The sequence below is a fragment of the Trichomonas vaginalis genome, chromosome III (assembly GCF_026262505.1).
Source record: "Trichomonas vaginalis G3 chromosome III, whole genome shotgun sequence".
Classification (NCBI taxonomy): Eukaryota; Parabasalia; order Trichomonadida; family Trichomonadidae; genus Trichomonas; species Trichomonas vaginalis.
In genome coordinates, this window is record NC_067205.1 from 7,810,819 (window position 1) to 7,837,515 (window position 26,697).

General features: G+C 31.5%; 9 protein-coding genes and 1 pseudogene across 10 annotated transcripts, besides 2 other annotated features; 3 read left to right on the forward strand and 7 right to left on the reverse strand.

Moving 5' to 3' along the window:
• Positions 1-105: 105 nt before the first annotated feature.
• TVAGG3_0661140 (POTE ankyrin domain family) lies at positions 106-4,439 on the reverse strand (the record flags this gene model as incomplete). The annotated part of the gene is made up of 1 exon (XM_001309440.1): positions 1,557-4,439. One exon carries the CDS (start codon positions 4,437-4,439, stop codon positions 1,557-1,559), a length of 2,883 nt encoding a protein of 960 aa, XP_001309441.1.
• An 835-nt stretch (positions 4,440-5,274) lies between these two features.
• TVAGG3_0661150 (phosphoprotein phosphatase protein) lies at positions 5,275-6,384 on the forward strand (the record flags this gene model as incomplete). Its single annotated transcript, XM_001309439.1, has 1 exon — positions 5,275-6,384. The coding sequence occupies one exon, from the start codon at positions 5,275-5,277 to the stop codon at positions 6,382-6,384; it is 1,110 nt and encodes a 369-aa protein (XP_001309440.1).
• Positions 6,385-6,498: 114 nt separating this feature from the next.
• On the reverse strand, positions 6,499-7,754 carry TVAGG3_0661160 (tRNA cytidylyltransferase protein; the record flags this gene model as incomplete). The annotated part of the gene is made up of 1 exon (XM_001309438.2): positions 6,867-7,754. One exon carries the CDS (start codon positions 7,752-7,754, stop codon positions 6,867-6,869), a length of 888 nt encoding a protein of 295 aa, XP_001309439.1.
• A 784-nt stretch (positions 7,755-8,538) lies between these two features.
• On the forward strand, positions 8,539-10,774 carry TVAGG3_0661170 (uncharacterized protein; the record flags this gene model as incomplete). The annotated part of the gene is made up of 1 exon (XM_001309437.1): positions 8,732-10,729. One exon carries the CDS (start codon positions 8,732-8,734, stop codon positions 10,727-10,729), a length of 1,998 nt encoding a protein of 665 aa, XP_001309438.1.
• A 529-nt stretch (positions 10,775-11,303) lies between these two features.
• Positions 11,304-12,663, reverse strand: TVAGG3_0661180 (RNA polymerase II transcription regulator recruiting protein; the record flags this gene model as incomplete). The annotated part of the gene is made up of 1 exon (XM_001309436.1): positions 11,806-12,663. The coding sequence occupies one exon, from the start codon at positions 12,661-12,663 to the stop codon at positions 11,806-11,808; it is 858 nt and encodes a 285-aa protein (XP_001309437.1).
• A 65-nt stretch (positions 12,664-12,728) lies between these two features.
• Positions 12,729-13,800, reverse strand: TVAGG3_0661190 (uncharacterized protein; the record flags this gene model as incomplete). The annotated part of the gene is made up of 1 exon (XM_001309435.1): positions 12,947-13,792. The coding sequence occupies one exon, from the start codon at positions 13,790-13,792 to the stop codon at positions 12,947-12,949; it is 846 nt and encodes a 281-aa protein (XP_001309436.1).
• Positions 13,801-14,279: 479 nt separating this feature from the next.
• TVAGG3_0661200 (uncharacterized protein) lies at positions 14,280-16,899 on the reverse strand (the record flags this gene model as incomplete). Its single annotated transcript, XM_001309434.2, has 1 exon — positions 14,326-16,815. The coding sequence occupies one exon, from the start codon at positions 16,813-16,815 to the stop codon at positions 14,326-14,328; it is 2,490 nt and encodes an 829-aa protein (XP_001309435.1).
• Positions 16,900-17,055: 156 nt separating this feature from the next.
• On the reverse strand, positions 17,056-18,893 carry TVAGG3_0661210 (uncharacterized protein; the record flags this gene model as incomplete). The annotated part of the gene is made up of 1 exon (XM_001309433.1): positions 17,129-17,431. One exon carries the CDS (start codon positions 17,429-17,431, stop codon positions 17,129-17,131), a length of 303 nt encoding a protein of 100 aa, XP_001309434.1.
• Positions 18,894-19,020: 127 nt separating this feature from the next.
• TVAGG3_0661220 (negative regulation of SMAD protein signal transduction) lies at positions 19,021-19,822 on the forward strand (the record flags this gene model as incomplete). The annotated part of the gene is made up of 1 exon (XM_001309432.2): positions 19,095-19,805. The coding sequence occupies one exon, from the start codon at positions 19,095-19,097 to the stop codon at positions 19,803-19,805; it is 711 nt and encodes a 236-aa protein (XP_001309433.1).
• Positions 19,823-20,712: 890 nt separating this feature from the next.
• Positions 20,713-21,344: a mobile genetic element.
• A 1,490-nt stretch (positions 21,345-22,834) lies between these two features.
• Positions 22,835-26,697: part of a mobile genetic element that runs on past the window's edge.
• Positions 24,250-24,824, reverse strand: TVAGG3_0661250 (annotated as a pseudogene). Its single transcript has one exon. A coding segment is annotated over exon 1 (575 nt).

The following is a 26,697-nucleotide window of genomic DNA, read 5'->3' on the forward strand; positions in this document are numbered from 1 at the left end:
AAATTTTTTTTTGGAAAAAAATATGAAATGGAATTTTTATTCATGAGGATGTTTTGTATAATATCATTTTTAAGAAATGAAAATTTTGACAAATTATTTTTGAGATGAAAATGCTTTTATGCCATTCTCCATCAAGATTTCGGTACATATTTTGATGGAGAATATGAACATATTAAAAGTGGCACTTATTCGTTAGACAAAAACTACTGCGTCGAAGACAGTTTCTTTGAAAATCTCAAAAATCGAGCCATTTATTCTTCAGGTGATTGTAAATTTCTATTTGAAGATAGTACATTTGTTAATATATCGCATCCATCAGACGATGGTGGAGCAGTTTATACTGAAAAAGGAGAAAACGTTCACAACCGAATTTGTTCATTCAATTGCTCTTCACCAAAATGGGGACAGTATTGTTCTAGTCAGTCGTCTGATGGAGAACGCAAAAACTACTTTATCGAAAGTTCTATATCAAGTTCTTCAGAAACTCCAATTGGACAAGTACCATTAAATATTTTTCAAGGAAAACAATACTTAACTAAAACAAATGTTTCATATTTTAGAACATTTCAAACATGTGGATACATTTTTCAATCAGGAGAATCAGAATCAAATTCCACATATATAATTCAATAATAAATAATACATCAACAAATGAAATTTGTATTTACAACTTTGGTTTACCTACAGTAAAAATATATAAATGTAACATCATTAATAACTCTGTAAAAAATTATGTTATCTACAATTATAAATGTAATCTATTAACAGTTGACAAATGTAACATTATTGATAACTCAGGAAATAAAACTTTTTATGTAAATTTGGGTTATAAAACAGAAGTTATTAATTGTTACCTTGGAAATAATAATAATAAAACATACGGAAATGTTGTATTTAATAACACTTACAACAAAGAAATAAATCTCGAACTAAAACATCTTTCGACAGGATTGTGCCAAGCAAAATATTTAGATTTTAACAATCATCAAACAGTTTCATCCGAATTTAAAATTTTTAATTTATTTCCATTTTATATTGTATTATTTATTAGCAATGATAATTTTATTTCAGAATCCGAATCAAATAAAGCAGCAGTATACAATCGAAACATTCTTTCTACTTTATCTAAACTCAAATCTATCATTTTTTCTTTATTCAGATAAAAAGAGTGTGTAAAATATAAACATGAAATCCACAATCGACACTCTCTTTTTGACTTCTTCAACTTTCTTTTCTTTTTTCTTCAAATAAAAGTAATTGTTTAGCAGCTTTTTTATATATGTAGTTTAAAAAAATACACATTCTGACTTTATTTCATATTTCCAACAAAATTATTAAGCATATATTAGAGAATTACACAACATTACATAAGGGCTCAAGTGCAGAAAGTTAAAGTTTTCATTCCTATCAATTCAATAAAATTGCGTGATGCACAGTAATTATAAATTTAGAATGGTCGCTTCAATCTATACCATGATATGCAAAAAAAGTTATCAATAATTCTTGCAATTATATAATCCTTTTGTTAATGATTTATATCATATAAATTAATTTAATTAAATTCTACAAGATCCATCTTGATTTTCTTTGAAAATGCTTAGAACTTCTTGTGATTTAGCTAAATCAATTGGATACTTATCACTGCAATTTATAACATCAATTCTACTTCCATAATGAATTAGAATACTAACAATTGCTGCATTTCCAGATATCGCACCATAATGAATTGGAAGATTCCCACTGGTGTTTTGGATATTGACTTCAGCATGTGATATAAGTAAGTATTTAACTGCTTCAATATTATTGTTTTTACATGCAATATGAAGAGGAGTGTTCCATTCATTATCTCTTTCATTAATATTAGAACCATTCTCAAGTAATAAATGGAAAACTTGATTTCCTTGCTTAATAACTGATAAATGAAGAGGAGTTTCTCCTTTTTCATTTTTCAAATTAACTGTTTCACTGTTGCAAAGAAATAAAGCAATTCTGAAACTGTTACTTTCTGCTGCTAAATGCAAAGGAGTGTTTCCATTTTTGTTTGTAGCTTTTATATTAACACCTCTTTCGATTAAATCTATTGCAACCTTTTGACTTCCTTTTTCAGCTGCCAAATGAAGTGGAGTATTTCCATCTTTATTCATCTTTTCAATATTTGCTCCATGTTCTAAAAGTTTCGTTTCACAATCAATAAAGTCTTTAATTGCTGCAAAATGAAGAGGAGAATTTCCATTTTCATCTTCTGCTTCGATTTCAGAGCCATTTTCAAGCAATAAATCAATCATTTTCAAATTATTCTTTTCAACTGCAAAATGAAGAGGAGTTTTTCCATATCGATCAACAGCATTGATATTTGCTTTATATTGAATTGCAAGAAGAGCTGTTTTGATTCCATTTGATTCTGATGCATAATGCAATGGTGTTTTCTTGAAATAATCAATCGCATCTAAGTTTGCACCTCGCTCAATGAGAATCTTTGCAGTCAATGTGTTGTCTTTTTCAAAAGCTGAATGAAGAGGAGTCCTCAAACATGAATCTTGTGGATTCAAATCAGCACCATGATCAATTAGGAATAAAACTGCTCTTGCATTATTTTGTGAAACAATATGTAATGGAGTTTTCTTTGAATAATTGCTAAGATTGATATCTGCGCCATTTTCCAACAAATATTCTGCACATTCAAAATAATTCCAGACAACAGCTGTCAAAAAAGCCGAATTTCCATTTCCATCTCTTGAATTGATGTTTATTCCATGTTGGATAAGTAGTTTTACTGCTTCAATATGATTCAGTCTAGATGCAAAATGCAAAGCTGTTTCACCTGATTTATCTGTTTTATTAACATCTGCTCCTTTTTCAATTAATAATTCTAAAACATCGACACGGCCTTTCTCAGATGCGTAATGAATTGGAACTTTTTCGCCTTCACCGCTCACAGCATTAACATCTGCACCGTGTTCAACAAGAGTTTTAACCATTTCGAAAGATCTGAATGAAATTGCAGTGAAAATCAAAGAATTTTCATTTGCTGGAATAATAGAAGCCCCATGAGATAAAAGAATCGAAGCTGGTTCAACTGCATCATTATTAACTGCTATTTGTAATGGTGTTGATCCAAATTTATTCCTTATATTCACTTGTGCTCCTTTTTCAAGTAAAGTTATCGCGGTTTCTGTGCAATTAAATTGAGATGCATTGTGAAGAGGAGTATTTGATCCATACATCCAATTAACAAACGCTCCATTCTCTAATAGAAGAGTTACTGCTTCATATGAATTATATTCACTTGCGACATGAAGAGGAGAGTCAAAAACATTATTCATAGAATGAATATTTCCTCCTTTTTCAATCAAATATGACAAAACTAATATTGAGTTGTATTTTGCTGCTTCGTGAATTGGAGTATTACTATCTGTATCTGTCGAATTTATTTCTGCTCCTTTATCAATTAAGAATTTAACAACATCGAGATTATTCACTCTAGACGCAATGTGAAGAGAAGTTTTACCTTGTGAGTTATGGAAATTCGGATTTTTCGAATGATCGAAAACAAATTTGAACAAATCAAAGATCCAAAACCCTGGACAATAAACTAAACATTCATCTAAATCGAAGCTTTCATCGATTGCTACTAAATACAATGGTAAATTGTTGTATTTGGCAATCATTTCTAATTCAATATTCAGATTAAAATTACTCCTCAAATAAAGTGCGAAATCAATGTTGTGACTTATAATTGCAGACTCCATGCAGTAAATATCTGGAGTAACGTGTTTGATACACTCATTAATGATACTGCTGTTTCCTCTTAATAAACTGTTTTGTAAACATTTTGTTGTCAAATTGACATTGTTTGATCGCAAAAATTTGAAACATTTCTCGGAGCCATAATAAGAGCAATATTCGAGTAACGTGAACTTGTTATTCTCATTGAAGATGAACTCTTTATCAAGATCGAAATCATTATTAATTGAATGAAGTCTGAGCCCATCAATGTCGTCATTCATCAAACAGAATAAAAGAGAATTTTTTGGATGAACTGAAAGAATTTCTTCAACTGATAAGTCGCAGAATTTATTTCCTTTGTTGATCAGCCATTTGATATCATATTCTTTCGAGATTAGCGTCATAAATCGTTTGTCAAAATAGATTCTGTTCAGTTTTGGATGGAACTTTTCGTATAAACGCTTGAAAATGAACCAATAAGCTGATGAATATCGGTCATTATAGGAACATGCGGTACTTAGAGTTGACAGAATCTGGATAACTGGAATCTGGTATTTATCGATGAGAATATTCAAAATTAAATTTAATATCTCTTCGATATCTTGATTGGAAGCCGAATCGAGCCTGTAAATTCGATCGAACACATGTATGTAATCTTTGTACTGTTCAGAAAATTGTGAATAAATATTTGAATGAATCCGATTGGAACTCATTCAGAAAAGTGAACTGATATAATCTAACTATTTAATGAGAAATAGATATTTCAAGAGTAAGTTATTCATATTCAATAGGGAGACATGCTCATGATTCAAGAAAATAATAATTCGTTAAAAAATACAAATCATCTAACTTTGTTTTATTGAAATAGATAAACATCTCTGCTAAGAAAGATGTAATGCTTGACGAATCTTTAATTTAACAAAACAAATTAAAAATGAATGAAATAATGCCAGGAATACATGAATTATTGCCAAAGTCTAACTCTTAATGAAAAATGCATTCGTATTATTTAACGGATCACTGGTCAAATATTGAATCAATCGAAATTTCTTAATTTCGAAGCAAATACTGCTATTATTTAGCTTAGCTAAGGTTTTTGATTGTTGATATGTAAGATTGGAGCATAACTTAAATATCAATCGAATGGAATAAATTGAAATATAAAAATTAATGATTACTATTTTAGATCTGGAGCCAGATATATTGTCTGCAACAGATAATAATGATCAAATACAACGAACCAGATCCGAATTTATAATTTTGAGATCGAAAATATATTTTTGAATCCGAAACGATTATTTTCCGAAATTTTGAAAGTATTTCCCACGCAGAAGTTGACATAATTTGACCTTGAATATTTTTCCGTATCTGTAGTCTAATTTGTTCAAGTGGTTAATCTTTCAAAATTCACAGTCATTGTCAATTTTTGATCAAAAACTAGTCAAAATTCAAATTATTTCATAACGGAAATATTGTTTTATGTCCGTGAAAGATGGTAATATTAAAAATTTTTGCAAAACCAATATAAAAATTTTTATTAACGTTTTGATGTTGCGCGATCAATGCCTTTATTATTTTCGGGAATTCCTCGTGGCAATATCAGGCGATGTTTCTGCATATGCTTCTCGAAAGAAGCAATTGATTCTACCTCAAATTCCTCTTCAATTTGTCAAAAATATCATTCGGGAAGTTACAATAATATTTAAAAACGAACCTAATTTACTCAGTATTAAAGCTCCAGTAGTAGTATGCGGCGATTTACATGGCCATATTCTTGACTTATTTCGTATCTTAAAACAATGTGGTTCGCCAGAAGCAAAAAAATTCATTTTCCTTGGTGATATAGTCGATAGAGGTGAATTTTCAGTAGAATGCATTATACTTATCTATATAATGAAAATAGTTTGGCCAGATAACGTTTCAATTATACGAGGAAATCACGAATTTGGCTATTTATGTAGTCAATGTGGCTTCCTTGAGCAATTACTTTCATCTTATGGGGAGCCTATGCTATTTCAATACTTTATTTCTTCATTTAATTATAACACATCGTTATGTATCCATGGTGGACTAAGTCCATCATTACAGCTACTTTCTCAGATAAAAAACCTTCAGAGGCCAGTTGAAGACTGGGAAGATGATGTTTTGAACGGTCTCGTATGGTCTGACCCAGATGTTTCCGGCTACTGTGATGAATTTAGCCCTTCCTCACGAGGAACAGGTTATTTATACGGCCAGGCCTGCGTTGAAAGATTTTTACGAAAAAACGGACTCAAATATTTGATAAGAGGCCACGAATGCGTCCAAGACGGTCTCCGAGTCACTTTTAATTCAGTCATCACTGTTTTCAGTGCATCGAACTATTGCGGTGTCTCAAACAACGACGGCGCGTATATTTTGATGAAGAGCGATGACACGTATGACATTAAGCCTCTTCCTGCCTTGGATTACCTCTTGAGAAGCTACGTAATCTTCAGCAAAGGAAAAACAGAAAACGAGAGACCATTGGTCAAAATAAGTGAGCCAAAGTCAGCCAGGATTATTCAGCCGAAACCTCTTCATTCTCCAATGAATAACCAATCCATCAAATCACCTCGTGTTTCTTTCACGAAGAATAAGTTGCCGGCATTGCCGGCACATAATAGAGCAAGAAATTAAATAAAAAATTTGTTTGTATGTATGTTTTAAGTTAAATTAATCAAAATGTTTTTTATTTAATTACTTTGGACATATTAAGAGGTGAATGTAAATATCAAAAAATGGTTTTATATACTCAAATGTAAAATGGCATCGTTTATAGAAAAATTTCACTAATTTACTAATTTTCCTCACAAATTAACGCATGCAAATAGCACAATGAATCATATTTTGTGTCCATTTGTATAATTCTGGCAAGAAAACTTTATTTCCTTAATTCAGAATAAGATAAACACATTTATTAATTTTATTGCCTTCTGGTTTGAAGTGAGATACAATTCTATTATCAATCATTTTTATATATTAGGTTCATTTCTTCCTTTGTCGATAAATAACTATATTGATATTCAAATTACTAACGAAATTCTACAAAATCTGTCTCTATTGGTTAATTAATGATTTTCAAACAAAATATTAGAGTATTTTTCTATGATATATTTGTATCAATTGGGATCATTACTACTTGTATCTGAATTTAAGGTTTTGACATATTGTATGTAATCAGATTTACTTTTTGATGGATTTTCTAATTGCCATCTTAATAAAGAATCGCCTAATTTATTAATTGAAGAAGGATTAACTGATTTTCCATGAATTCCAATAAGCTCTCTATTTGAAAAGAATGGTTTTGTGCTCCATGCATCTTCCATACCCTCATTGATGACGAATTCTGAAAATTGAGAAAATAATTTTTGCCCAGATTCAGTTTGAAGAATTTCAGATGCAAGTTTCCAGTTTTGTCCCAATTCTATTAAAATTTTCCCCGCAGAATATCTGGTGAGTTCGATCTGGCCTTGATCATCAAAGATTTGAGAAGCATAGAAAAATCTTCTTCCTTCAACTGCAAAAACATTAGGAATTTGATACTTCTTACAAACACCACTTAACTTGTACTTAGAATCTTTTAGTGGAAGATAGATTGCACCAAAATACAGAGCATTATTTGGTGTTTTAATCTTAATTACGCGATGAAATGCTTCAATTGCGTTTAATTTGTATATCCCATCTATGTCAAAGATCATTCCAAATAAATTTGAAAGTGAATTTAATAAAATCGGAAAAACTTTCTGAAAATAAGCTCCATTTAGCATTTTCATTAACTCTAATCCGATTCTTGCTGAGGGAACTTTTTTCTTAAAGTTATTTTCATCAATTTCCAATAATGCATCAATAATCTCTTGAGAAACACTAAAACCTAGAATTGAGACAAATCTAAGCAATCTGAGTATTCTCCTTGGCTCATTATAAAATGCTTTCTTCGGTTCAACTGCTATTTGTATAATTTTATTTTTGATTGAATAAATTCCATTTGCAGGATCTTCGATTTTCATTTCATTGACATTAAAATAGATAGAATTAAGTGTAAAATCTCTTGTTTTTGAATCGTCTTCAATATTTTCAATATATGTTATATCAATCCACAGATCTTTTTTAAGATTCACTCTAATAATACTAATAACAGTATCTTCTTGTAGATTGCCTTCAAGTTTTGTTATACCCTTTGTTTCGCATACGGTTTCTATCGCACGAGCAAAGCCTTCAATATCAGAATTCCCTGAAATGCAAACATCAAAATCATTGTTTTCGAGACCAAGCAAATGATCTCAAACCCATCCACCAGCAAGGCGGATGACTGGTAATGGATGTAATCTACCGGAAGCAGTTTTAAGAATCGAAATTATTTCTTTATCTAAATCTGTAAAGAAGGTGATTTCCATTGTCTTTAAATTTTTGACACTTTTTATGGCAAAATTCTCTTTCAAATCTAAATAAAAAAATGTTCTCTTTTCATTCCAAAGATGTACAAGTAACAAACAATTGTAACCAAGTAATTAAAAATCGTCGCTCATATTCAAGAAAATTCGAAGCTTTTAATTTCATTTCATTTTTCATTTTCTTGTTTTTATGCAACGATAAACTTGTTTTGAGAATTGAAAAAGAAGGACGATTAGCATACGATCATCATTCTCTGATTGGTATGTTCTTCCATAAATCTCTTTCTTTCTCTATATAATTTTTTTTTCTTGAAAAAACTCCTCTTCACTATGCACGAAAAACTAATAACCCTTAATAGATTAAATTATTGAAATGTTCTAGTTAAAATCATCATACATACAAAATTTGATACTCTATACAACTTTGGAAGAAGAATGATTACGCATCTTATTTTCTATGAAAATTTGAAATGAAAGAAAATAATGTATTACTATCATCCAACTAAAGGATATAAATATCGCAAGATTTAGCTCTTCCTGAATTTTTCGAAAAATACGTTTTTTTATCGAAGGGGCGAAAAATTTTATATCCGATGACTACTGAGGCGACAGAAGCACCAAAGCAGGAAATAACCGAGCCTGGTGATGCAGTCGTCGAGCAGGAAAAGAAAGAGATAGTCGAGGATGTCATAAAAATCGAAGATCAAATTAACGAAAATGTGATCAAACCAGAAGGATCGCCAAAGAAAGTCAGACGCCAAAATCCGGAAACGGAAGAATATAACTACTATTATTCAGATGATGAAAATGCTAAACAACAACCAGAAACAAAAGAAGAAAAGCCAAATACAGAAGTTTCGCTTAAAAACAGTCTTTTTGGGGCTTTAAATAGCGATAAACCTGCAGAAAAGCAAGAAACTCAAAATCAAGATGCAGGAGAAACTCTTGCAGAAAAATTATTAGATAATAACAACCCGCCACCAGCAGAAAACCAACAACAACCTGCCGAACAACCACCTACTGAAAAGCCTGAAGAAAATAAAGAGCAACCCGAAGAAAAGCAAGAAAATAACGAAAAATTAGAAGCACCGATTCAAGAAGTTTTACAAGAAAAATTACGCAATATGGATCCCAATAAAAAGGATGACGACGCTAAAGAAAACCAAAATCAAGAAAATCAAAACGAAAATCCACAAAACCCAGAAAACGCTGCCGAACAACCAAAAGAACCCGAAAATACTACAGAATCTGCTGAAAAACCGGCTGAAGAACCTCAAAACGAGGTAAAGCCTGAAGAACAACAAAATAACGAACAACAACCAGCTGAACCTGCAGAACAACCACAGCAGACTGAAGATCAGTCATTACATGGAATAATACAAGAAAAATTACTTGGTAAACAAAAAGATGAACCAAATCCCGAAAATACACCAGAAAGCCAGCAACAAAACAAAGAGAACAAAGAGGATAACAACGAACAAAATGCCGAACAAACTCAGGAACCTGTAGAAGACCAAAATCCAGAAAATCAAGTTCAAATTGTGGAACCGAACGAAAATGAGAACCAGCAAGAAGGTCAGAATCCACAGGAAAATCCAGCTGATCAACAGAGTCCCGAAGATAAAGAGCTTGAAGAAGCAATGGATGATATGATCAACAAATTCCAAGCCCCGCCTCCACATTTGCGCGCCAGGATTCGCCAGATCATTAGTCATAGAAGAGTCGATGCAATTGTCGCTGGACAATACGAACAAGCCGAACTTCAAGACCGTTATGAAAGAGCTTTGGCAATTTCCCTTCAAGCTGAACAGGATCGAGCAAATGAAGACAATAGGATTGATCTTTTATATGCCAGATACGTCAAGCTTCAAGAACAACTCCAAGATATTAATCAGAAATACGATGACGAAATTAAAGCTTGCAATGATAACAGCCAGCATTTACTTGATCAGCTAAAAGAAAAACATGCTCAAGAACTTGATGAATTCACGAAGAAATGGAATGATGAAAAATTCTTGCTTCAGTTCAACAAGCCATCCTCCAAATTGCTTCAGCTAAGAGAAATGGAGAAAGCGCGTGCACTTTCCAGACTCTACCAGAAAGCCAAAGAAATTAAAATTATTGCCGATAGACTCCAGAACGAAGAAACGCAAGCTGCTCAACGACGAATTAATGCACAAATGGAATTTGAGAAGAAAAAGCTTCTCGCTAGGCAAGAGAAAGAAATTAAATCAAATGAGGAACACCGAGCCATTGTTATACAGAACAAGAACTTGCAAAGGGAAACAGAGACGAGGCCGGTTCAAGTTGCGATAGCCCAAATTAGAGCGAAGAAAGGAACAATTGTTGTTGCTGGAAAGCCTTCTTCTCAAGCTGTTACGAGAGATTTTGCCGATGCAGATAAATCTCCTCTTTCTCCAAGGACACATGAAAAATTAAACAATTATAGAGCAGTTAAGCCAAAACCAAGATTATCTGTTCATGGTGCGGTAGAATCAAAGCCTAATTCTCCAAAGAATCGGCCTAAATCATCTACTATTAAGCGGCCTTTTACTTCAGCCTCTCATAGAGGTAAGTTTACCAGAAAATAAATTGTTAATAATTTCTCAGATGAAAAAGAAATAAAAATTATGTTCATATTAATTATTAAAACTTTTTTAAATATCTAAATCTCTATGGGGATTCTTTATAACTTCAAAATGTCCTTAAAATTAAATTCTTTTATGTTGGTAGCTATGATTTATTTATGGATTAAAGACTTTAATAAAAATCTATGAATTTAATGGTTTTAAAAACATTTTTTTATTTCTAAAAAATCCAGAATTTGAAAAATGAAATCAAAAACAAGGAAAAATTCGATGAATTACTGTTAAAATCATTATAATAAATTAATCAAAAAACACGTGTAACGCATCTAATTTCATTAATAAATTAAGATCCAATGTTGAATTAATTATTTTTTAAAATTTTAAAATTTGAAATCTTTTCTTTGGTATTTGGCTTAAAATCATAATGAGCACTGTTTACATTTAAAATTTAGTACATAAAATAATGTCAAAACAGCTTTGCTAGCATTTTTTTATCCATTCTTTAACAAACAATAGGGACAAAAATCTATGAAATTCGTATTTTCGGATAAAAACATATTCGGAAGGACATAGAGTGAATGAATTCGGACAGAATAACGGCGGTTCGCAACCTTCAAATGCGAAAATCAATTTGATCAATTTATGATGTAGAATAGTAATTTCTCTTTACATTTAAATGTACATAATGAGAAATGTTTAATTTTTTTAAAACTAACATATTTATTATTAAATTTTGGAAATTTAAGACAGGAAAGCTAGAAATTATTCAACATTATAATACTTAGATGAAATATAATATATATTTTGAGAGTAAAGCAAATATGAGCATACATAAATCAACTTTATTTTTAGAATTCAGTAATTAAGAGTTAATTATATTTGAAAGATGTTTATTGAATGCACGAAGAACAAATGTAGTAGAGACAAACAATTTTATTGATTATATTATAATTGTGTTTTATTTAGAGTTTCATGATAATAATTTGCGTATATTAATAATAAAATACACTACAAATTTATAATCTCTATACAAAAAACAACAAACATAATATAATTCATGTTTTGAATACAATATGACGTTACATATTGAAGAACGAGAAAGGATCAGCACTGATTTCGTTTAGGAGGTCAAACATCTGCATTTCGTTGAATATGCTGAAGCCCTGTTCAGACTGTTCGATCTGCTGAGAAATCTGTTGAACTGTCTGCTGATTGTCCTGCTGGAAGTCATTTTGATTTTCCGGATGACTGTCAATCTCTGTGAAAGACTCTTCGTCGAAGTTTTCAGTTTGACTTGGACTGCAGTCTGACTGGAGAGGAGACTCCGGAGACTTTTGTGTATTTGTCTCCTTCTTGACTTGCTTTGTGATGATTTGGTAGCGATACCTGCATTGTACATCTGTCCTACCATCGATCTCGTTAGAGATCTTTGTCCAAGAGCGCTTTCCGTGCTTGTTGACCAAACGGAGAAGTTTCTCATCTTCTTCTTTCGTCCATTGCGTCTTGTTGATTAGAGGATTGAGACTCCTAGACCAGCGCTGGACACACTGGCTTCGTGAACGACCATTGCCAACAAACTCGCTAATCTTGTTCCAGTCGAGGAAACCGTACTTATGGATGGCTGCGAGCAGACGTTGGTCTTCATGCTTTGTCCACGTTTTGGATTTTTTGTTAGGATTCTCTCCTCCAACCTTTGAAGAAGATCCATACTGATTATAGTACGATGAAGAGTTTGATATTTCGGGAATATTCGTAAACATTACGATTTTGTCTATTGGATCGGATGTTCCAAGAAGACTTATACATTGTGCAGCAGCTTGATGATAAGTCAGATCATTAGTTATGAATTTGTAGAGTAAGTTCTGCATCTGTGTCATGAAGTTTCTAGGGACACCTGCGAGTAGCTGGCAATACATGTTGAGAGAGGAATCAAGCATAATAATGAAGTGAAAAGAGATATAGAAAAGATCGTAGATAAATTGAATTGATTTTTCCGGTTTGATTATAAAATGAGAGGATGATATTATAAACTTCAGAAGTAAATTGAAAGAAATTGAATGTAGTCTCACAAAAGCGCACCGCTTCGAAAAAATTGAATTGAAATTTGACGGTTTTATGGAACAAATAATTGAAGGACTAAGCAGGAAACAGAAATTCATGCCGAACAACAAAATGATTTTATTTTGAATTCATTAAAGGTACAATTTATATAAATATAACTTATGTTATGATTCCTTTTGATTTCAGGATGTAATACAGTTCAGATACTGTTATACTCAGCATGTCCAAGTCCTCTAATTCCTTTGGAAGGCATTTCCTTTCACTTTCTCTCTTTGTTTTGTAAAATCTTTCTTTTGCTTCATAAGTCATCCAAAGAGTTGTCTTACTGTCATAAGTGAACTCATCTGGCCTTGATTTAAGAAGTTTTCGGATCTTTTTCTCTAAAGTATTAACAGTGAAAGGCATTTCTTTCTTTTTGACATGTTTAATGATTGTATTCATGCATACTCCATAGTCACAGCTCTTAACAAAATCAATGATCTCTTTTTCGTATGAAACTGTGTCAAATGAAGGTTCATTTTCACTTGATGTAGGATTTTCAGTTGTTTGGCCTGTAGAACGTCCACATAAGCCTGATTCCGAATCAGAACTCTTTAGTATTTTCGGTTGATAAACATCTAAGTTTGGTTTCGAAAAATTAAAACGAGGATTAAATTTCCAACCATGTGAACGAGATTTGTCATGAATGAAGAGAGGAAAAGTACCATGCATCTCAGAAACTGCTCTCCTGAATGCAGTTCTTGGTGTTGCGTCTTTATCTTTAATTAAACTCATATTTCTTTGAAAGAAATATATTAAAGCAGTCTCTGTTGTACTACCTCCTCTAGATAACAGGCAATCTATTATTAATTGGCTTCCAATACTTAGTTTACTTGAGTCAATATTAGTAATTGTTAAATGCTGGCTTGCATACTTCCTAGGTATTGGTTGCGTAGTGGATGCGGGATCATATTCATAGTCTTGGTTAGTTTTTTCATTTTCTGAATATGATTCAGATTCAGCCATTATTTTTTTTACACAGTGAATTTTTTTTTGTCTGAAAAATTGAATTATGTCGATTGAAAAAAGGTCAGAGAAAATTATGGATATTTTAAGAACGCTATAATATGAAATTCGATAAAAATTTTTTATAAGAAATTTGCCAAACCAGAAAAAAATCGTTTTTCAATATGACTTTTCGAATAGCTTCAATTTCATTCAGAATTTACTTCCATTGATTAGCTATTGATAGATTTGATTTTAAAACTGAAAAATAATTCTTTTTCTTCAATTTCGGATGCATTTTTGTTTATTTGAACAATGAAAACATAATAACCTTTAAATACAACATTTGAAAGGATAAGTATCACAAAATATTTGCTCAATCTTGCGAATTAATCCTCAAATGACGAAACATCAGACCAAAAATCGATCACGAAATCATAACTTACAAAAATCATGGAAATGTGAATCAATATAACTATTAAAAGTACAAATTTCTTTTGTAAAATAAATATAACATTTATTAGTTTGAAAACAATTAGACAACAATAGAGAAATTACAGCTCCTTTTTACTCTCATCATTTGGCTTTTCTGGAATTGGACTTGGTTTTCTGATCGTTCCATCAGCGAAATAAGTGAGATCTGCTCTATCTGTTGTGCTGGTAATGTTTAACCATTCCTCAGAAACGCCCATAATTAATGGCTTGTCCTCTTTAATCGGGTGATTGATGATAATTTTCTCAGGAAGTGATAAAACTTGGGATTCAACATTAAATAATGCATCTTGCTGCATCTTTAATGTAGTATTTGCAAGATCTAACTTACCACGAACGGTCAAATTAGAATTCTTTTGAATTTCAATTCCCTTAAACAAACCAATTGCAGTACAGTTATTCTTAGATACAAGGAAGTTAATTGTTGAAGGTTGGCTGTGAATATCATAAACATACAATGAAACATTGTTGCAAACAAACTTTTTGAAGGGATCAGTTGCCAAAACACTGAACCAAAGGTTGCTACTGGGTGAGTTAACAAATATCTCATTACCCAAATACTTCTGTTCGCTGAAAGCATGGTCACATATGTATAATTCTCTCAAAATTCTCATTTCCGCCAAGGTTACAACACTTCTATAACCTTGAGGACATTTCATTCCATATTCTCTTGGATTGTAGCACACTTTATACGCAAATCTCTGAGAATTATCGTTTTTAATTTCGTTAAAAATCAATTTTGCAGATTTCTTCATGACATCTACAGATATCTCAAGCAATTTGTCCTCGTAATCACAATAGAATGTCTGGTTATCAATGACAGATACAAAATTTTCGATCTGACCAGTCATCACAGAAATTGAATAGTTTACAAAATTCGGAACTGTATTCAATTTGTAATAATCCTTTCTATTGTATTTGAAATAGACAATTTTTGGTGGCTTGAGGATATTATTGCTCACAATGATCTCAGAAGGCTTAACCAAATGCTCTTGAACAGTCAAAACAGAATCTGATTCAAAATCAATTGATTCCTTGAAGAAACAAGTTGTTCCAGAGAGAATATCCAAATTCCTGAGGAAAATATTCTTGATTTGGAAGACACCATCCTTAATTACGAGGTTATCAATGGTATTTACCTTACAGCCATCGATTTCAACGTTTTCGTTACCGTATATCTCAATGTTAACAGAATTAGTGAACCTAAAACCAAAAGAGAACTGCAGATTCGATACTTTCACGAAATCTTTGTCAGAAACTTCGACAAAAACAGTTTGGCTCTGGCCACTGACAATATAAAGCTTATCTATATACGTTTTGATGTTCTGTGGACTCATCTTCAAGTCATATGCGACAGAACCTGTAAAAATAATTTCAATGGAATTATCTGTTGTCACTTTTGGAAGTTGGCCGGCCAAACAATGAATTGTGAGAGTTCCTTTACCTTCTGCGTATAATCCGCCATCAATTTGGTTACTGTTGATAGTTATTTGATTATCGACGTGAATAAATCTTATGTCAAATTTGTTCTGAATTTCGTACTCTGTAATTTCTGAGAAAGAAATAATTTGAGAACATTTTGGACCTAAACAGTACTTTGGAGATTTGGTAACAAGGTAGTAGACCTTGTTGACAAGGCTAATTTCGAAATTGTAGTTGATTTTGCGCTTGTTATAAACTCCGCCGTTTCGAATAATATTAACTTCAGTTTCTTTCGGAATTAAGAGTCCAGAGCCATCTGCATATTGTACCAATGGTAAACTAGGAATAAAGGCTTGAGATCCTGGATCTTCAACGTAGTTTAAGTGGACAATTGGAAATTCAAATATATTTTCATCAGGAACACTCAAAAATGAGGGCTCATTGTAACTAAAATACATTGTTAATGCCAACATATTCTTTTTGACGTCCTTTGTGTCTGTAATTTCGATTGATGAGTTTTTCGCAATGGTTATTGACTCAATTGGAAGTTGAGTTGCAAATTTGACATACGCACCTGTTTGGGATTCAATGGAAATCGGTGTTTCTTTACGACGTAATTGTGATTTGACAGATAAAGTTAAATTATTCGCGCAATACAAAGCAAGTGCTTCTAATTCATGCTCCTTTTTGTCATTGAATACAAATGTATTCTTATTTTTTTGTGAAACTACTGTATCTTCGGTGATAATAACTTTTGTTGGTTTAATTTGAGATTTTGAAAGGCCAGATGTCTCATCATAGTCTTGTGGAAGTAATCCTGTAACAGTAATGTCAATTTTATCATTGATTGTAAAAATTGGAAAATTTGGCATGTTTGAATTTGAAGAAATAACTAAAGATTTATCAAATCCTTTTGAGAATATCGATACTTTTGGACCAAAGTGATTCAAATTTAGTTTAATACCTCTCTTTGTCTTATATAAATGTAATTCATCATAAAATGATGGAATTTGAATCTGTCCAATGTCGAAAAATTCAACTGCATCACCACCTTCGCATAAAGGTTTTTCATCACCTTCATATATGCAAAGTGAATATGAATAAGAAAAAGCTAATAAGAAAGAAATCATGAAAAATGAAGAGATGAACAATTAAAATCATTATATTCTGACCAAAAGTCTTCTAACATTCAGATTCAGCATACACATTGAAGAAATAATTTCATTTGATATTATTTTTCAAAAATGAATGCTTGATATCAGAGTTAACAGAAAAGTTTTGACTAGTATTTCTCATTTGAAAAGTAAAACGAATAGAAAACAATTTTTAAATTTAGATATCTTTTATTAAAAGCTTTAAAAGTTGAATTCCTATTTGTTAGATGAACAAAAACATATACAGAAAGATTTAATCTAAATTTAGCTAAAAAACAAAAAATAATCTTCAAACTGATTCAATTAAATCAGTTTTGACGCTATCATTAGTATCTTCTTCAACATCCTTGTTTGTTATCAAAAGGACATCAATATCATGATGAGAATCCTTGTGATGATTGAAAATACAGCAAAAAACAAAAGAAAGTAACAACAAAGTTCCACAAATAACTCCAACAATCTCCATAGTCTTCTTGAAGTAAGGATCTGTCTGTATCAAAGCAGGAATACTCGATTGATTTGGAGTTGTCTTTGCAGTAACAATATAATGGACCAAATCGTCTTCTTTTGGCATAGACTTGAAATCTGGCATCTTTGTGTCAATGTAAAATGTTACTTTTACCTTCAAAGTGAAAATTGAGAAATAATCCGCTTTTTTATTTTCAAAAATCGACGGATTGAAGTATATTGAACAGTTATTTGCTATTATTATGTCAACATTTATATCACGCGTTTCTGATTCAATGAATTTCAATTCATGTTCTGTTCCTTTAAGAATTAAAGATGTTTTATGTGTTCCGAACACTACAAAGTTATTTAAAACAACATCTCGTGTCGTGACTATGTAATTTATTCGATTTACGTAAATTTTGGAATTTAATAAAATTCCTTTAGAACTTGTGTTGAAAATATCAACAATTAATGGAGCAAACAATGACATTGACGATGTATTATCTAAAGTAAGATTTTCTGCGCTTGTTTGTTGATTAATATTTAATAAAATTCCAGAAGCAAAAATTGAGCCAAATGAACTGTTGTAATTGATATTTACCTCAGAGTCAGATGTGCTTTGCAGATAAACTGTTTTTCCACTGAAATTATTTCGATTGAAAATTATTTTTTTGGAGAAAACCAAAAAACTGTAACTATCTAATTCAGGAAGGTCATAGTTAATTAACTCATCTGGAGTTATTTGAATAACTGAATTAGGAACTTTATTTTTTGGTAATTTTTTGTCTAAAATGTAGAATTCGTTGTCAAATGGTATAAAAGTTGGTTTGTTCTTGATTTCGAAGGTCTTTTTAGAATAATTTTGGAATATATAAAGAGGATTTCCATGGATTTGAATTGTATTGTTGTATTTGGTATCAGTCCAGCCTTTAAATTGTATCACTGGCGATTTCTCGCAATAAAATCGTGGAAAATGAAATGGAATTTGATTATTTTTGAGTTTTGAAGAGAAAAGAAGGAAAATGCTATTAGTATTTATATTTATTTCCTTATACCTTTTAGTTATGTTCATAGATCCAACTTCTAAACTTGAATTCGTGAAAATAAATTTTTGATATTTTCCTTTTAGATTCAAAATTGTATGTCCGCACGTCATGATAATGTTTTCAAATCGTGGCATATCACCAAAAACGTTGACTTCTTCGATCACAGTCAAATTTGTCATTTTTATTATTTCAGAATTTTGCAATGTGAGTGTATTTATCGTTGATGCATTAGTGCTATTGAAAAACAAAGTCGAATCCGTTAAATTGAAACTGCAATTTATGAAATTTGCGTTAATATTAACTTGATTTTCTTTTGATAATGAAATTATCTCAAAACTTGTATTGTATGTTGTCTCATTATCAAATAAATCAATCGAGGAGTTTTTGTTTGGTATGAAATATAGAGTATAGTTTGAATTTGACTCGAAACTCAAATTTATCTGAGAATTTGTGCTATTAATGTGTATTGTTTGGATAGGACAAGAAGATGCAATTTCTTCTTCCATATAAAAGCAATACCGATTTGTTGCTAGTAAAATAAAGTCAAGAAACATTTTTTTTATTTGTGGAAAATTATGACAAATTTTATATTTGTAAACCAGTTTTGTCAAAACTCATTTTAGCGATCATTTTTTGAATTAATTCATACAATTTATTCAATGTGTTATAATCAAAATGAGTAATTGATCATTAACATGCTATGTTGTTGATGCTTTTACAAATACTGTATTTAAAGGCAACCCAGCTGCAGTCTGCGTAATGGATAAGTGGCTTGATGATCAAATTATGCAAAGCATTGCTATTGAAAATAATTTATCCGAAACAGCGTTTACAGTTCGTGAAGGAGATCATTACAGGCTTCGCTGGTTCACTCCTGGTGGCGAAATTGATCTCTGTGGCCACGCTACTCTTGCTACTTCTTATGTAATTTTTAGATTTTACGAAAAGACAATTTCAGAAGTCACATTCCATACCAAAGGTGGAATTCTTACAGTGAAGAAACAGGGTAATCTTCTACAAATGAATTTCCCTGCTTATAAATTACAAAAAGTTGAAGTCACCAAGGAAATGGAAGATGCAATTGGCCACAAGCCTCTTGAAGCATACATTTCACGTGACCTTGTTTGCGTTCTTGAAAATGAAGAGCAAGTCAAAAATTCACACCCAGATTCCCAGAAAATGATGAAATTAGACGGACTTCTCCTTCACATTACATCCAAGGGACACTCAGACATTGACTGCGTCACAAGAAGTTTCGCTCCAAAGCTAAAAGTTTACGAAGATCCAGTCTGCGGATCCGGCCATTGCCACGTCATTCCTTATTGGTCAGAGAAGCTCGGAAAGAACCAATTAAAAGCATTTCAGGCCTCTCCAAGGACAGGAACCCTTTACTGCGAAATAGACGGAGAAAGAGTAAATATGTCTGGTGAAGCTGTTCTATACTCAATAAATGTTATTAACTTTGCATAAAAATACTATGTATTGGGTTTTAATTTTTTTACAATTTTTATTTGAAATTTCAAATAATGGTTTCGCTTCCAAACAAAATAATTTCGCATATTTATGGTTTGATTCCATATTAATTTGAAATGTCTTCAATATTATTTTAATATGATGTGAATTACATTGATTGGTGTTTTGAAATCTGATTAAAAATCTATACATTAATATATTCTTTCTTCCTCTAATAATATTCACTATGATTGAATGAAATTTCAAATTAAAGTAGTAGGATATGACGGGTTTAGTGACTTTTTTTGTTACATCTATATATAGACGATGCATTAAAATATATTTATTTATAAATCATTAAAAAATTAACATTAATTTTAAAATAATTTATTTTTTTTATCTTTTATAAAAGAAGCTATATATAGATGATGTCAGATATTCCGCGATTAATTAAACATTGTTTAAATCCTGAATGGGTTAAACTTCAATTTAAAAATGAAGATTGTGAATTATTAAATGAATATGAAAGCCAAAATAAGCTAATGAGGTATAAATATAATGATAAAGAATATTTAATTTCATGGAATTAATGGAGTCATAATCAAAGACCTCATAAACGAGAAGAAGAAATTGAAAATAATGAAATGGAAATCATTGATGACATTAAAGAGGATGGAATTCCTAAATTTTGTAGAAAAACCTTTAGAACTAAGTTAGGAGCATATAAACGTAGAGTATTAAATCCTGAATATCTTAAACATCAATTTAAAAAGGAAGACTGTGAATTATTAAACGCTAATGAATATGAAAATGCTAAATCAAAACTGAGATATAAATATATTGGAAGTGATGAAAGGTGTAAAGATAAAGATAAAGTTTATTCAGTTTCATATAATAACTGGCACACGTTAGGGATAAGAAAACATTTAGGAGATTATGGGAAATGTTCTGAATTCTTTAAATCTAGTATATACGAGAGAGTAAAAGAAATTAGAAATAATTATTTTCATGAATAAAAGATTCACTACCATAATGAAATAAAAAATAAAAAAAAATTTTAAAAAATAAACTTCTTACGAAAAATTAAAACTTAGTTATGTTTATTATTTTATTTTTTTATTTTGTATGAAATGAGCGTCAAAACTAACATCGTTAAAAAATTAGGATTCACAAACGAGGAAATAAAGGATATATTAGAGGAGGTGGGTTATGAAGTTAATAAATATTATTTAAGAAATTATCAAAAATTTGCCGAGTTATTAAATGATTTAGATTATGATGGAAAAATGAATAAAGATGATGTTATAAATTTCTTATATCCCACATCTGAAGAAGAAAAACCTAAAGAACCTGATGTTTTCCCTGAATATTATGAAGAACGGATTAAAGATGATGAATACAATGAAATTGAAAGACTGAAAAAAATAAGAGATGAAATAGATGAAAGAATTAAGGAATTAAGAGAAGTTGAAAAATATAATGAAAATGAAGTAGATGGTTTAATGAATATCCCAGCTTCAGAATCAGAAGTTCAGAAATCTCATGAAGAAAGATATAAAAATTATGTCTCAGAATCAACACAAAATTTATTAGATGGTGAAATAGACGAAACACTTTCAGAAGAAGGTACTAAATTTATTCGTAAACATAAGTTACAATTTATTGATAATGAAGAATACCCTTGTATCTTATTTTCACCCCCTCTCGATTCTGAGAAATTCAAAAAAGCTCTTAAAAACGTGACATATGCAACTAATACGATTAAGAAAGAAGATCATGATATTTACACAAATTATTATTTAAATAAATGCACAGGTGTTGATAAAGTTTTTGATTTATTAGATAAAATATCAAAAGAAACCATTGGAACATATAAAATTTTATGTGATTGCGGTTTCATTGTTGAAGATACTAATAATGTTTCATATGAAAGAACAGCACCGAAGGAAGACGAAGTTGAAAGGTCTATACCATTCGTTATTAAGAATATAAAAGATATGAAAACGTATAAGCATTATATTTATTCATTTATTTCAGAAAAAATGGAAGCAACCCATAAAACATCTTCTCATCATTTTATAGCTATTCATACATTCCTTTTCAAAGTTGTGAAATTAAATAAGACAGGAATTAGATTTAATGTATCAGGGTACGCATTCTTGAGTAAATTAAAATGTATTCGTCACGTCGCAGATGATAAAAATTTATGTGTTCTTAATTCATTTTATGGGCTTTAAAAAATAAACTTTATTTTTATTTATTTTTTAATTTTTTATTCGTACATAAATGAACAAAAACGGAACAGCTAAAATGAATGATAATCAAATTAGAGCAGAAGGTAGAAGGTTATTTAAACGCTTCTATAACATTCCTGATGGTGTTAATCCTAAAACTCGTAGAAGCTATTTAAATGAAGCAATAGATGCCTATGAAGGATTTGACATTTCATCAGAAAGTGAGAGATTAGCGAGAATGTTAAATGTTAATATTGATTTCTATTATTGTGATCCTCAACCAGAAGACGTGGACATAAATAAGGTAGACTTTCCATTAGTGGAATCAATAATGATAGATCCAGAATTTGAAACAGTAAATATTTATTAACACAGAGTCCATGTGGAAAACTTCACGCTGACAGAATAACAGACGTTGAAGCACTCACCGGCTATAAAGTTTGTCCATATTGTAAAGAAGAAGTTTATTCTATCCGTGATGATCCAGAAAGGAAAAACCAAAGAAGATTTTTAAAGCATTGTGAGAAATGTAAAGAAAATAATGGGAGATTAATTCAAGACGTTCAGTTGCAAAAGACACAGCAACCATATGCACCACATATTACGAAACAGAAGATATATCAGTGGTTATTAGCTCATAATTTGCAGGAATATTATAAACCGACAAGATATTATATTACTTTTGACTTTGAAACATTAGAGACTAAAGAAGAATTACAACTTTCTGAGTGTGCAACTTTGAACGCTTACTTAAAACCATTCATGGTATCATCAACGGTTAAATTAAATGATAAAACGTATACGAGGAATTTTAGTTAGTATGGTTAACTTGGGTACGGCGACACTGCGTTCCACCTTACCCAACATAACCTTAAATATTTACAAAACCATCTGACACATAAATGACTTCACTAATGACTTCACTAACGACTTCACTAACATTTTCGCTAACGACTTCACTAATGAAAAATAAACGTTCTCACTAACGTTCCCACTAATGTTCTCATTTACAAAAGTATTGCAGCGCTTCCCATTGCTGTGCTTCACACAATAGTTCATATTCTTCAGTATCGCTGCTGTCACTCCAATCGTCAGAGTCAAAGTCACTGTCAAAATAAATGTTAGTAAGTTTTGACAAAGCTAATGAAACACGCTTACCGTTTGTATCTATTGCTTTTATATATCTCCCATTATGTTTGTTGTCATAAACGCTCAAACTAACTTTACCCTTTCTCCCTCGTATCTGATAGAATGTATTTTCACGAGGAACGAAGAACAAATTCTTGAACTCATGACCGTTGTAGTTTGTTATCTCAATAGTTTTCGTCATTTATATAAAAATAAAATAAAAAATAAACTTAAAAATTAATGATATCACCACCCTCACACGTATGAAAACATAGCACAAAAATAAATTTAGGTGAAGTGGTGAGATCTCACCTCTTTTTTCACCTGTTTTTTTCACCCTGTTGAATTCATTGCTTTATAACTCTCTTCCTTGGTTTCTTTTTAGTTGCTTTCTTCACGTCTGTCTCCAACTTGACTGTCTTTCTTCTTCGTCCGTAATGATACCAGTTACTTCCACCAGTCAATGGGTCAAATGGTCTTTCGTAAGGGTTTCCATACATTCCATAGGGACCATACGGAAGAACTACTGGTGGAGAAGAAACATTTTCTTTAGTTCCATCGACTCTATTTAAATGCATTGTTTCACCTTTCATCTGGTCATTAAAGTCTTTTGCGTGTTTTGCAAACTCATCGTCCTTTCCTAAAGCATTTTCTGACTCAGTCGCAACCAAATTGGATGCTTTATTTATGAGCCCTATTTTATTTAATCTTAACTTCTTTGCAACCCAGCCTCCAATCTTCCCTTTATTTGCATCTAATGTCTTTGAAACCCTTCCTCCACTCATTTTATTTACTGCGTCATAAGCTCCAAGTGCTTTTGCTCCAAATGCTAATGCTTTTGTTCCCATTGCGCCTAAAGCTGCCCAAGCTACCATTTACACCATATTAAAATCATCTCTCTTCAATATTATCTCATAAAAGTTCTCGTTACTGGAGAAAGTCAATGAAACATAAGCGTTCTCACGGGCTTCGCCCTCACCGCTTTGCGGTCTATCTAACTTCTTTCTTATATCATCTATACGCTTCAAAATGTCTGAACAATTGCTAACATCTTCTACAACAGTTATTTCATCATGAATGACCTTCAAGAACAAGCTCATTTAATATGCTATTAAAATCATCTCAATAATGAGTCCATCCTTTCCATCTTTAGGTAGCACAACATCTTTCATTGAAGAAGGTTCGACAAGTCTTATGTTAAACTTACTGACAAAGTTTGTTATACTATAATGCTTCGGCGGCGAATACATGTAGTTTGAAAGACATAATATAGATTCTTCAGCAAATTCACTTATACTGGATTTTATAACAATGTTCTCACGAGACCAAATACCACCAATTGACAATCTTGTAAGCAATCCTGCTGAACCTTCTACTGTAAACGTCGATGGTAACATTCCACGAAGGTCATCTATTGACATCGTTGAGTCACTGTATTTAAATATTTTCTTAAAGCAATCGTCATTATCTAACCATGCAATAGCTTTGAAGTTTTCATTCGAATATACATCTGCTTCATTAAATGTAAAACCTGACTTCTTTGCAGAGAGACTTTAAAATCTATTGAGTTTGTTTCAAAATTATATGCTATGGTAACTTCTGAAGGTAATGGATGCCCTTCCGCAGTCAGTTGTTCTCTCACTACCGTTTGAAGCTTTGTATTAAAAACTTTCATGTCATCTCCTGTATCTAAGTTCACATACACAGCAACAGGGAAAACTATCTTGCTTCTTTGTTTCATCATTATATCTCAAAACATTAAAGTTCTTCAATAATATTGTTCTTCCTGCTGGAATACTTCGAACCTGTCTGATTTCAATAGCTTTCTCACCTCCTACATACTCTACCCAGTGTCTTGGATATTCATAAGTATACTGACTTTCTTGAATTTTGGTTGGTTTCATCATAACATGTTCATAGTATATCTTTATACTCTTGTCAGTTAGACTCGGTGCTATGTTCTGAATATTTCTGACTTGCATTTTTAATGGAGATAAAATGAAGCATTTAATACATGACGTAGATGAAGACATGAATGAAACTACAGACAAACTTAACTCTTCTCTCATTCTTCCTTTCAGTAAGGACTATGAGTTCTGTTCAAATGGTGTTTATTTCTATTGTGGAAAGATGGGTTCAGGTAAGACATTTAACCTCATTCGTCATATACTCATAACAGAGCGTTTAGGAAACGACTCTTACTATGACCAAATCATTATATCAGCAACTTCAGACTCTATGGATCAACAGCGAAAACATTTATGTCAAAAGTTCAAGCCTCTGTCGTTAAAGTTCCAGACAGTGAACTCATTGAATTTCTTCAACGTTACATTCGACGTAAGAGGAAAATATGCCATCGTTGAATTTATACAGTCAGGAATGCAAAAGACTTCTGAGGAGATGGAAAGAATTATTGACAAACACCACTTACGTCAATACTCAGGAGTTTACGATATGAAACGACTTACAAACTACATTCTGTCAAAACTTTCAAAATACCCCTTCAAAAAATATCCTCAAACACTTTCGTTTGTGACGACTTCGCCGGAAAAGGTTTAGTGTCAAAGCCAGACTCACCATTAGCTAACATCATTACTAAAGTCAGACATTACCACTTAACTGTAGCAATACTTATGCAAACATGGAGTTTTAGCTTTAAACATAAAACGTCTCATAACTGACTTCGTTATCTTTCAAGGTTTCTCACGCTATGATATTGAACTCATTTGGAAACAGTCAGGTATAACATTACCTTTTGAAGAAATTTGGGAAGCATATAAGTCTCTCATCTCTCCTCGTTCATACCTTGAGATTCATATCATGACTAATACCATTAAAGTCAAAAATATTCCATGGGAACGACCAACATTGTTTTAAAGTTTAACCTTCAATTGACTGATGGTAAACAAATTCCATGCATCTCTGTCGCCATTTCTGTTAATATTTTTGCTGTCATTCATATCATCCACTTCCCCATCCGTTAGCTTTTGAGGATATGCGTTAGAATAGCTGTTCTTAAATGAAGGCTTTTCACCTTTGAGAGCATAAACTCTATAACTTTCTGCATACTTTATGTTTGAACCTCCTGAGCCATCATTGACATAAATTTTTATAGGCTTCCACCCTTTGTTCATATTCCTGCTTCTTCCCTTAGCTCTTTTGTTCAGTAGTTCTACATCTTTATACACAGCACCTGTCTCAGTGAATTCAACAATATTTTCATTCGTTAGCTTTACATTCAAACCCTTGTCGAGTATATTGTTCATTTCATACATATAAAAGGTTTTTATTCTATATGAAATGAGAAGCAAATCCATCTTAGCTGGTGCGTTAATGTTCCAATTGAACCAACATCAAATGTTGACTCACGAACGACAAACAATATTGTCATAAAGAACTATAGTTCAGAGTGTTTGAAAGAAAAAGAACCAGAACTTAAGTCGGTGAATTTAAACACAGCTTCAAACGCTAACGCTACATCAGATGTTAAGTTAGAGTATCCACCACTGGACCAAATTCTTTCAAGAGAAGCCAACGACAACCCTTAC